At 27.3% G+C, this 12,083-nt stretch overlaps 4 protein-coding genes across 9 annotated transcripts in view; 2 read left to right on the top strand and 2 right to left on the bottom strand.

The window, feature by feature from the left end:
- The first annotated feature begins 63 nt into the window (after positions 1-63).
- On the top strand, positions 64-6,316 carry LOC118449552 (uncharacterized). Its single transcript, XM_035884288.2, has 5 exons — positions 64-267; positions 597-780; positions 1,009-1,202; positions 3,293-3,502; positions 3,594-6,316. The coding sequence occupies exons 1-5, from the start codon at positions 87-89 to the stop codon at positions 6,314-6,316; spliced, it is 3,492 nt and encodes a 1,163-aa protein (XP_035740181.2). The 5' UTR covers positions 64-86.
- LOC118449516 (carbohydrate sulfotransferase 11) lies at positions 1,196-2,692 on the bottom strand. Its single transcript, XM_035884179.2, has 4 exons — positions 2,570-2,692; positions 2,148-2,479; positions 1,860-2,046; positions 1,196-1,786 (listed from the first exon to the last, which is right to left on the bottom strand). Exons 1-4 carry the CDS (start codon positions 2,657-2,659, stop codon positions 1,268-1,270), a joined length of 1,128 nt encoding a protein of 375 aa, XP_035740072.1. The 5' UTR covers positions 2,660-2,692; the 3' UTR covers positions 1,196-1,267.
- Positions 6,317-7,419: 1,103 nt separating the features above from the next.
- Positions 7,420-10,134, bottom strand: LOC118449554 (solute carrier family 2, facilitated glucose transporter member 10). 2 transcript variants are annotated; one of them, XM_035884302.2, is made up of 6 exons: positions 9,807-10,134; positions 9,357-9,717; positions 8,719-9,273; positions 8,297-8,637; positions 7,945-8,173; positions 7,420-7,857 (listed from the first exon to the last, which is right to left on the bottom strand). In XM_035884302.2, exons 2-6 carry the CDS (start codon positions 9,709-9,711, stop codon positions 7,610-7,612), a joined length of 1,728 nt encoding a protein of 575 aa, XP_035740195.1. In that variant the 5' UTR covers positions 9,712-9,717; positions 9,807-10,134; the 3' UTR covers positions 7,420-7,609. The 2 variants fall into 2 exon arrangements, with proteins under 2 accessions (XP_035740195.1, XP_035740194.1); XM_035884301.2 differs by having other exon boundaries at positions 7,421-7,857; positions 9,868-10,133.
- A 302-nt stretch (positions 10,135-10,436) lies between these two features.
- LOC118449553 (FERM, ARHGEF and pleckstrin domain-containing protein 1) overlaps positions 10,437-12,083 on the top strand; it is a 28,220-nt gene continuing 26,573 nt past the window's right edge. For 3 of the 5 annotated variants that reach the window (XM_085656159.1, XM_035884295.2, XM_035884289.2), the window contains exons 1-2: positions 10,437-10,964; positions 11,695-11,969. In XM_085656159.1, the coding sequence (XP_085512285.1) occupies positions 11,784-11,969 (186 nt within the window). In that variant the 5' untranslated portion in view covers positions 10,437-10,964; positions 11,695-11,783. Of the gene's footprint in view, positions 10,965-11,238; positions 11,415-11,694; positions 11,970-12,083 lie in introns of those variants that run through there. The other 2 variants (XM_035884292.2, XM_035884294.2) reach the window with 2 other exon arrangements.

Genomic DNA, 12,083 nt, shown 5'->3' with positions numbered 1-12,083 from the left:
AATATCAAAATTTCTTTATTTAGTTGGACATCTAGAAACTGATTGATCTTTATTAAAGTTCTCGTTGGTAGAAACACGAATTGTGAATGGCCGCGAAAATGGCAGCGGCAGAGTTAAAAGAGAAACATGCTTCATTTGTTGGAATTGCGAAAAGTAATATATCACAAACAGTTTCACACAGAGAAATCGAATGCTATCAGTTTAAGATAAAAGATCTGTTATATTATTTATGTTCTATCTTTTTTCTTTTTACGGATACTATAACAGGTGAATAACGAAAGCGTTATAACGAATGTTTCTTGTATTTGATTAAATATTTTTATTTATTTATTTCTTTATTTATTATATTATGTAAATAAGTTTTTAATCACCGAATTATAGAAAATTTTGGTCAAATTATATTCTGATTGTAACAATTTTAATTTAATGTACAATATGAACAAAAGAAAATTTTCAAATTTGGATAATATATTTTATCAATGATATATTACAAAAAGTTTAATATTAACCATTAAAGCATTACTTTGAAAAAATATATATTTCCAGTAATTGTAATATTAAATGAATGGTATTTGATAATATTATATTATACACAGACAGCTTTGTATTTGTGCAATATCTTTTGCAAGGATATACATTATGGGGATGTTTATCAATTAGTTTTACAATTATACCAGCTGGTATTATTCAGTTATTCAGTTTGAGATGGCAACAAAGTGATGGCTCTGTAAAATTAATTCACTGGATATCACATATTTTTTTCTTAGGAGTATTCCATAGGTGAATATATTTTATATTTATACTGTGAATTATATTACAACTTAAGTTATATATTTTTATACTTTTAATTATTGTTTATTGTACTGATATTTTTTATTTTCAAAATATATTCAATTTTAGTTCATAAAAATTTTATTTTATTTATTAATATATTAAATTTTGCATTCAGAGTATTTTTTAGTTGCAAATCTTTTTTTTTTGTATCAATAATGATTCTTTTTTCTGTAGGTATTTGATTTTATTATATACTGCTGTGTATTCATTGAAAAATAAACAATTTATAAAGGATAAGAAGTCAGTATATAGAAAAGAGAGTGATATTTGCATGTTACAATTATTTAAGTCTTTCATGGGAGCAGCACCACAACTTGTATTACAGTTATACATTATTGTCATATTACACGATGCACCTATTTGGACAAGTAAGTTTGTTGAGTATAATTTATTACAAAAAAATATTAACCCTTATATACATATTTAATATAACTTAATATAAATCTGGAAAGTAAGAAAATAATTTAAAATCTTTCTCATAAATTTTATATATTTTCTGAAGGAGTAATTTTGGTATATTTTCTAAATATTTTCTCAACAAATTGCTAGTCGTGCGACCATATGGATTAATATTTTTAAAGCCACTCTTTTTGTATAAATAGTATTTTAATCCAGTCTCTTGCATGAAAAAGCGATGATCTTCTTGAAAAGTTTCAAATTTGAGAATATAATCATAATGAATCATGCATGGTTTGCAAGTATCATAATATGGAGCCCAGTGTTCATCAAAATACTTTTCATGCACAATAAATTCTAAAAATTCTTCAAATGTAGGTTCTAGTTTGGTTCTAGTTGAATTTTTGTGTTTACGATATTTATGTGTAATGTGCCGTCCAAATCGTTTATAATAATATTCCCTTCCATTCATATGCTCCAACTTATCTCTATATGCAGACAAGAGACGCTCGAAAGGATGTCGTACAATTAAAAATTTTTTAGTAGCACGTAATTTCTGTAATATAAAATTTCATAGCTATATAATTCAATAAAATATTATTAACAAATTATTTAACAAAATCCATTACCTTAAGTGTTTTATTTAGATTTAAATCGGAAGGAAATGCTTGTTTAACAATAGTATTCATTTGAATTGCATTTTGATGAATTAAATTCATGGTTGTATCTGTTAAGATACCTGCAAGTATTGCAAAATTCTTCATCCAGGTTGAACTACCCACCTTATATATAGGACACCATGATATACCATGTTTTCTAGCGATCGTATGTAAAATATTAAATAATAAGTTTATTCATATGAAACATTGAAGTATATTACTTACATGTCATGTATTGATTATAGCCTTAATACTTACGTATCAATAATTATATTAGGAAAATTTCTATTTTGTTGTAACTCTTTATCAGTATAATTTTTACACATATTCTTTATTTTTTGTCTTCTTCCATTTAATTCTATTCTCTTATTAGTCAGTTCTGTAGACGATAAAACTATATCTAAATTACTAACAATAATTTTCTCAAGCTTTTGATCATATTGTTCTGTATATTGCTGTATATCTTTTGCAATGCTGTATGCTTCTACTTCATTATTTTCTTCACTCAAATTATTCCATGGCTTTTCCAAAGTTATTAATAAGGTAAATAATATAGTAAAAATTATTATTAATTGTAATATAATTTTTTTCTATAAAAGGTAAAATATTTATATTAATTAATGTAATATTAGCTTCTTTGTATTATTTGTTTCAATACTAATATCTATAATTAATATTACCTGCAATAATATGGTTTTGTTTTTTATATAAAAATGTAAGAACTTCATAAATTTTAACCATAAGTTTTTATTATCTGTGTAATGAACCATATCAAATCTTGCGATTAAACATAAGTTTGTATTGAATACTTATTATGAAGTTAGTATATTTTCACAGCAAAAAAGTAACACAGATATAAAAACACATTTGTTTCATGCTATGTTATATGAATAATTTTATAAGTATCAATAAAAATACAATATAGGTATGATATTATTTCGGTATAATATTTAAACTATTCATTTTTAAAAACTATGAAGAACAGTAGTATTCATATGTTAAATCAAGTTTGAGAAGTAACAACTAAACTAAACTAAAATGATTGGGTCTTCCTTCCTTACATCCTTTGTCCCGCCCCCAAAGATAACAAACTTGGATGAGTATATCTCTGAAAATTTGCTATCTATTCTTTTATAATATTCTTAGCTATACTGATATAAAATCTATGCATGGAACACTTACTTTTCAGTTTTAAAAATACATTAGACTCCTACCACTGTGATCATTTAATAGGCTAAAAATAAGATACTACAGAAGCTATAACAGAACAAAATATGTAAGCATTATATGTATATATCCTTCAATCAACCATGTATTTTTTATTGTTTTTGAATATTTCATTATGTATTACTTTTCTATTACAATTGCATTTATAGTAATGAACTTAAATATTATTAATATAGGTATGTCAACTATGGCTTCTCTTTGTTCTTTAATTTGGGCCATAGGAACATATATAAAAGCCATGCACAAAATTAATCCCAATCACAATAATGAATCTTGGATATCACTGATGCTTCAATATCTTTGGAGAGGTGGAATGTTAACTTCAAGGCTAGCTGTATTAGTATTAATAGCAATTTGTTTGAGAAAATGGTTTTCCTTATTTCTTGGTGAGTTTGTTTATATCAATTTAAAATCTTATAATAAATTCATATCATTAGATTTATTTTTTAGAGAAATAATCAATTCTCTTATTTCCAGGCTTGCATTGGTTATTTATGACTGTTTGGGTAATTCTTCAAAACACAGACTTTTGTTCTACTATTTGGGAAGAACGTATTTATAATTGTATTATAGGGCTTATTTATTGTTTTGATTTTTTTAATTTATGTGAAGGAAAATCTCGTTATAAGGTATTTGCATTTTATTTGATAATAGTGATCGAAAATTTATCTTCTTTAGTAATTTATATGTTAAATTTTAAACAAACAATAACAATCGATATATTGATATTAATGATATTTTTTATTGTTGGGGGTATGCTAATCGGTCTTATAAGTATGTTATTATATTACACTAAATTTCATCCAACAAGACACCTAAGTTTAGATAAAGTTAGTAGTCAAAATTCAAATGTTATTGTCATTAGTAATACAGATACTCCTCGATCTTTTAAGCAATATTATTGTGATCCATTACCACAATCTTCAAATATGTCTACAAGGATGATAACTGAGGAAGTAACAGCTGACAAACAATTTTTGTTAACTAACATCGTACAGAATACTGATTGCTTAGAGGAAGGTATTGTTAATGAAGCTTATAAAATAGAGAATGAAATAAAAACCGCTGAGCACATGGTTTCTAAATGCGAAAAATCACCTAATTCTTCGTTGAAAGATAGGGAAACTTTATCAGTTCACAATAAAGATATATCGATTATTAATTCATGTCTTAAATGTAATAGAATAGTTCGTAATAATTGTAAGGATACATTTAATGTTATCTGTAATTGCATTGAGAATACTATTCCTTTAGAAAATAGTCTTTCTACAATTCATCATAGGAAACGAAGAGGTATTTGTTTACCTGTTATAGATGATTTAGATAAGGAAAAAAACTTCACTGTGATAAATTCCAATGTACATATTTCTTCACAAAAGCGTGGGGATATATGTTCTTCAGCTCAACATACACTTGCAATCGATACAGATGTAGAAAGATTGAAATCTGATTTCAAGCATTGTGAAATTCCTATTGCAAATTCAGACATAGATTTAAAATCTAATAAATCTGTAGATAATAAAAAGTTTTGTTCCTTGGAAAAAACACTCAGAGACATTAATGGTGTTTTAAATACTATAAGAAATAAAGAGGAATTACAAATTGCAACAATTTCTCATGGTGATAAAGATTCAGATACAAATAAATTATCTAAAGATTTGCAACAAAAAGATGAAACAATGAGTTGTGTTACATCAATTCATGATTATGAAAATGTATGTCCATTAGGAGTTGCAAGACCACCATGGTGTATACGTAGTTGGAAGGGTTATACAGACATAGAAACTTATCTTCATGATGATAGTGTTGTCAGAGATAGACGTAGAGATACTTTAACAAGTACAACTACTGGAACAACATATAGCTCAGATTTTTCTGATGGAACGTGTACAAGTTCCTTGATAAGAAGAATTTTAAAACAAAATGATTATTTAGATACTTTGACTTATGATATAGTTGATTCAAATGAACTTAAAGTGAAATGCAATAATGATCTATATACATCGTCGAACACAGAGGAACAAAATGCCACATTATATGCCGCAAAACCGATAGTAATAGACGATACAGGCGGGATGTTTTCGTTAGATACTATTGTTGAAGAACATGATAATGATGACGATGACGATGACGATATTTTCTCTGTAACTACAAAACCTACAGAACCAGCTTGTACATCAGTGAGTTCCCTTGTAAATACTATAGATCAAATCAGAACATCGGCAGCTGAAAATTCACCTAGACATATTTATCACAGAACAGAATCGCATTGGAGTGATATGACACAAAAAGATTTATCATTTACAAATATGTTGTTTTCCAATAAGTTTCATGATACTCTTGTGGATGATGTAAGTTTTGCAAAATCACCAGATAAATCTACAGATAAGATTGCAGAAAAATGTGAATTAAATACAATTAGAGAATTGGTAAGGTCTTGTACAATAGAGTCAATTAAAAAAACTCCTTTAATTGACGCTATATTGTCTGACTCTCCAATTTTAGGAAATAGAGCCAAAATTCAAAAACAAATGAATGGGACAACCAGTTCTCATGTATTTAATTCAAACGAACATGACTTATATATTGAAATGAACTCTTTAATACCTGTTGTTAATTTAAAAGATACATGTATTGACATAATAGATGATAAACCATGTGATCTGAAAGTTATTGCAGAAAATAGAAATTTTAATGTATCAACATCTATATCAGACAAATCTGTAAAAGAGTCATCAACATCTGTGTGCTCTATTAATGATGTTATTAGTGATAATCATTGTAAAAAACAAGAAAAAACGATTAGTTACACAAAAAAAAAATGGTCATTATTAAAAGAAAAATTTGAACCAAAATCACAACTTGTATATATGGTTACACCAAACAAAGGAATAACAGTAGAACACATGAACTTTACAAAAAATTCAGAAACATTAACTAAAAATGTTTCAATTGTTTTAAAAAAAGCACCCAGTTTATCTTTTACTCATGATAAAGAAAACTTAGCTCCAATTTCTACAGTAAAAGATAATATTACTAATAAATATAGTGATGTATATTTAGAAAAAAGCAATAACATTTACGAAAATGAAGAAACATTATATAATGTACAATTTAATATGAAAGATAAGAGACACGTTTTTTTAGAACAAGTTTTAAAGAGAAAAAAATCTTTTATACAGAATATAAAAAACTTGTAAAAATTATTTCATATTATTTTTTATTTTAATTCATACAAATTATTTATAGTCCGTTGCAACTTGATATAAGAATATTTTAAATTTTATTGAACAAATATATAATTTTCAGTTCTAATGATATATAAGGATCAGTGGTTATTAACCACATTAAAGTTATATTATATTTTAAATATTTTATTTGTTATATTCAATGTGTAAACATTAACAATTAAATTCATAATACGTATTTTGAATAGTATATATATAGAATAATTTTATTTTTATACTCTATATATTGAACATATACACACACATTTCAAAGTAAATTAAGTTAATATACAATTATATATATCATATATATATAATACTTTTTCCAAAATTTTTTGTTATATACAAAATGAATTGTATATAATAAAAATCTTTTATATGTACAATTATAATGTTTACTACTAGCAATATTATTCCTTGACATGGACTACAAATCAAATGAATAAAATAGAAGAACAAAATATTTTGTAAATATATTAAGATTATTTAATTATTTCCCGTCATAATAATTATAGACATAGTTATTCTGTTAGTTGGAATTATCATTAGTCACTTGCACAATGTAATTTAATGAACTTTTAACTGTCAATCCTACAAATTAACTAAAGGTTAATTGAGGTTTTCTTTCTCTCTCTCTCTCTCTTCTCTCCCTCTCTCTCATCTGTTATATATATACAACACATAAATATGAGAATGCAGTATAATAAGATAAGTTGCATGAAGTTCTTTCTAAACTGCTAGTCATGGAGTAAATATTTATTATATAATCATAATGGTAAAAGTGCCTTTATCACAGATTAAGCTGAGGAAGAATTAATATAAAAGTTTTCATTTTAACATGTTTAGTGTCGCATCACCTTTTGCCATAGTTGCTTGTTAATGCAAATGAGTAATGCGACACTCAACGTATTAACAAACCAAAGAAAGATCAAACATGGAAAATTTACCAGTGTTTGAATCATAATCGAATAATAACATTAGCGACATTCGTTTGCTTTATTTTTCGTTTATTTTATATTGTAACAATATCTTATATGAAATACGATTTTTGAATAACATATAATAATGTAAATTGTAGTAAATGCTTCTTTACATATTAATAAAATCTACTGTTAAATAAAATAGTAAAAATTTAAAGAATGTGAATTTATATACATATTCATAATGTGTATATAAAAAAAATAAATTATCTGATATGTTTAATTGACTAGATTATACACAAAAATTTAAGAATATTTTAAATTATCATACATTTTTAACCAGCTTTTAAATTAGAATGCTCTGTTTCTTACTTGTAGTATTTTCATACTTTTTGATCCATTTGATGTGACAAATAAGTGGTAAACTATACACATTTTTACATAATCGTGTAACTATAGAAATTTTATTAAGTTCTTGAGCTACTTGATGTAAAGATTTTCCTTTTGTTTCAGGAATAAACAAAAAGATATAAAATATGGTGATTAGACACATAAAGCTATAAAATAAATAAGAACCAGCTAAAGTCATTGATTCTGTAAAGAAAAATAATAGTAATATTAATTTTTCTTTCCCAGTATTGATTAAAATATTTAAAATATACATAAAAACATATGACTTACTTATAATTTTATTGACAGTTTCAATAGTTAAGATATGAGTTGTCCACATAACAGTTGTTGCAAAACTAGCACATTTACCACGTATTGATACAGGAAAAAATTCGCTTAGATTCAGTAAAGGGACTGGGCCAAGCCCTAATGTATATGCTGCTTCATATACAAGTAAAGTTGTCACTGCTAAGATACGTAAACCATTTGTGAAACCTTCTGAGAAGACAACACCTTGAGTCTGTAATTTATATAGTTTATATACATGGTACAGGATAACAATATATGTTTTTATAGAACATTATTCTTTTTTTGTTATAATGTAAAATTAATTACAGATTATAAGCAATAATTTTTTAGTTACCTCACAGGATGCTTTTATTTGTGTCCAAGTTTCAGGAGTTGATTCAATTACAGCTAAAGGTGTAGGTAATAAAGGAAATGGTGGTGGAGATCCAATTGGTATAATGTTCTGTATTTTTTTTTCAGTAACAAGTTTGCAATGTGTATCTTCAATATCTATATTGTTACTATCCCTATCTATTGTTGCAAGTAAAGATAATAATGATATAGTTGTCATACATATTGTAGCCGATGTTATTAGAGCTGTACGTCTTCCACATTTTTCTACTATCACTAATGACAAAATTGTACTGAAAATTTTAACGATTCCCAAAGATAGTAAAGAAGTAACTTCTGCTGTATCTAAAATTTTACAAAATAAAATATAAATTTACATATATTTTATTAAAATGTTGCAAATGAATATTTTCATCTAAGACTCACTTGAACAAATTCCCAAAAGTACAAATAATCTTGGTGCATAATATAAAACTTGTTCTCTGCCAGTTCCTTGTTGTAAAATCATCATAAAAACCATGATTGACAATATTTCAAAAACTGTATGTTTTGAACCTTTAGATGTTGTTTTAGAAATAACATTTTTTGTTCTTTTTAATAATAAAAATGGTGGAGATTTCTGAAGAAACAGAACAGTAATAATGCAAGCTATTAATGCAGAGATAACGGTTATGCCCAGCGAGCACCGCCATTGATGATCCAAAGTTGTGGAAAAAGCAGCAATAATAGTTATTAAAAATCCTATAGCTGCACCTAATTGATACAATATAATGTTATATCCTCGTTTATTTGACTCTGATACTTCAGCCATATATATGCAATGGGATATTGTAGATACTGTACTAGAGTAACCACAAATAATTCGAGAGATTAATAACAAAACATAATGATTAACTAATGCAGATAAAATGGTACCAAATATTAAAAACATCAGCATTAATATCATTGTCCAACGTCTGCCAAAAGAGTCTATTGCAATGCCTATAAATAAATAATGAATAAAACTACTAATAATAAAATGTGCAATGCAATTTATTATCACTTAATATGAATTTTATATTTACCACCAGTTAATCCTCCAAGGAGTGCACCCATAAACCAAATACCAATAAGAAGATTTACTTCAAAGCAATTCAACTCAAATTCATTTTTGATAAAAGGTGCCATTGGTTTTATTATAGACATATCGCAACCAAAAGCTATACCTGCTGACAGTGCCACCATTGAAATTAGAATATTTTGTTTTCTTGATGTTATATTTTGCAATGGTATTAAGTTATCATTTTGTTTTGGAATTTGTTTTTTTAAATTTCTCTCAAGAATACATTGATAATCTTCATTCACTGATTTATTTGCTATTGATTCAATGTTGTTATTTCCATGATTTAATAATATAGTAGTATCCTCTTCATCTGACATTTTTGACTAAAATAATGAATATAATGAATACGATGAATAATAAACTTATATAAATTATTTATAACAAAAACTTTAGTAGCAATATTTTTGATTACTGTTACATGACGTGCTCTAAGAAGAAATTTTATTATTGATCTGTTACAAAAAACAACTAACCGCCAAGTTAGTTGATATGCGCGCTTCTGTTTATCTTACGTTTTGACATTTACTTGCATTTAAAATAGATATGCATTCCAAAAATATCACAATCTATAGATAAGAGTCTTTAGCCATTTGCGCTATCTGGTGATTAAACTACATAACAAATAGTAAAAATACTTTAGTATTTGAAAAATATTAAAGTTATTAGACAGTCACAGGAGAAACTTTATTTCAATGCGTTGCATAATCCTTGATAAAAGGAAATATAAATAATAATAACATTTATAAAAAAATTCTTGAGATGATGTAAATAGGACAAAGCATATTGCGGTAGATTAGAATATACTGAATATCGTAAGAAATTGTTAATAAATATCGTAACATTAAAATATAGTAATATATATAACATAAAATACAATATAATATACAATATATATTAAAGATTTATTTATATATGTAATAATTAAATGTCAGAATACGTATTCTGCGTTATTCCCAGATACTGAGATTCGTGTAAACTTATATGAATTCATTTGAAGTTGATAATTTTCCCGTTGATGTCACTAGTATCTACTTCCGTTGCGTAATCGTCTTACCCCTCGTTGTAGCGATACCGCCACCGCCCTGCGCTGCCCTTTGTGACGCATAGTCGCGCCCGGTGGACGCGCCCTCGGTAATCGCTAGAAATGCGTTTTGCTCTACAACGTTATTGTGTGTATATTCACGATGATGACGATGATGCGTTAATGATAAATGTAAGTGGTACTCGAATTGAGAGCCACTGCTTTCCTTCATACACAGCTAGTGCATATTTAAATAAAAAAGAGAGAAGTGCGAGGCGTAGATGTGTGATATGTGGTTAAATTCAAAGATTTTGTCGGCGTACAGTCGATCGCGCTTGGATTATATTCATTGCGCAGAGAAGCCTGATTATCATTGTACAATTCATACATTGGTGAATCTTCGTCGGACGTCGTCGCCATATCCATCCCGAGGACGATCTCAGCGCAGGAGTGCCGGTGGGCACTTAGTGGTCAGTGATCAATGAACTCTACTTGTACTGTGTTTTGGCTAGTGCTGTCAGTGTACATATCTAATGGATCGACGACAACGTATGTACTTGCAAGTACATTTCAATGTAATATAATCCATAATATAAGTATGCGGAACCTCTTAAAGATTTTATCCGATTGCCGCCCCGCCTTGCCCAGAAGCGGCATTTCGTTCTTACGAAATCTTCGCCGACGCGCATATTCATCGATACCCTTTCTTCATTGGATTTTTTTACAAACTGTACAACCAATAGCGTTACTTCCTATCGTGACGATACGCACATATTCGCTATATAATATGGATTCGTATTTACATGACCCTACCCTTCGTGTTACATCGTTGGTTGGATGAATGCTTTTCTATTCTTGTCGATCTTCGTCAATTTAATTCGATTGTTTCATTAAAAATAATTAACTACTCGTACGTTCCAGATAACGATAATCATCGTTCTGATTTAGATATTTAACGAGAGATCTAATATTTACAAGGAGAATATATATTTTCTTACGGTCCGTTGCTTCATTATTATGTAAATATAATCCAATAATCAAAATCTCATCTCACTTTAAAAGTATTTAATATTACTTTTTATAATTCTTTTTTTAAATTTGCAAGTTTATGACCTTGAAAACTCTATCAAGTGAATAACAAGCTGTTAGTTTATAGTGGCATGTAATTTTATTTCTTAAGGAATTAAAGATCATTAGGAATTCTTATAGGCATCTATCACATTTATGTGATATGATAGTTAATAAATTTAATTTTGCATAGAATTGAATTATTTTACAGATGACTATTTAATACTAATAGTCGTATGAAATTTTCCAAAGGAAACAAATGCAAAGTATTGCTATAAAAAATAGCATAAATGAGTGAAAATGAATGATATAGACAGCATGAGCATGAAGGGCAGTGGAGGTTCCAAAATGCCTCATAGTCATTCGACTCCAGCTGGTGTTGATGGCGGTAGTCGAACACCACCTACAACACCCAGGAAGGCGGGGAAGATGCTTGCAGTTCGTGTACAAATGTTGGATGATACTATTACAATGTTTCAAGTACAGGTAATAATTATGAATATTCACTTGCTTTATAATCAAATTCTTAAATAATCAATACAGAATTATGAGATAATAAAAATACACGAAATAAATAGTTCTATTTAATACTATAGAAAA

The sequence above is a fragment of the Vespa mandarinia genome, chromosome 3 (genome assembly GCF_050613455.1).
Source record: "Vespa mandarinia isolate Hongniang chromosome 3, ASM5061345v1, whole genome shotgun sequence".
NCBI classification, from domain to species: domain Eukaryota; kingdom Metazoa; phylum Arthropoda; class Insecta; order Hymenoptera; family Vespidae; genus Vespa; species Vespa mandarinia.
Note: the sequence above shows the minus strand (reverse complement) of the source record. Positions and strands in the feature narration are given on the sequence as shown.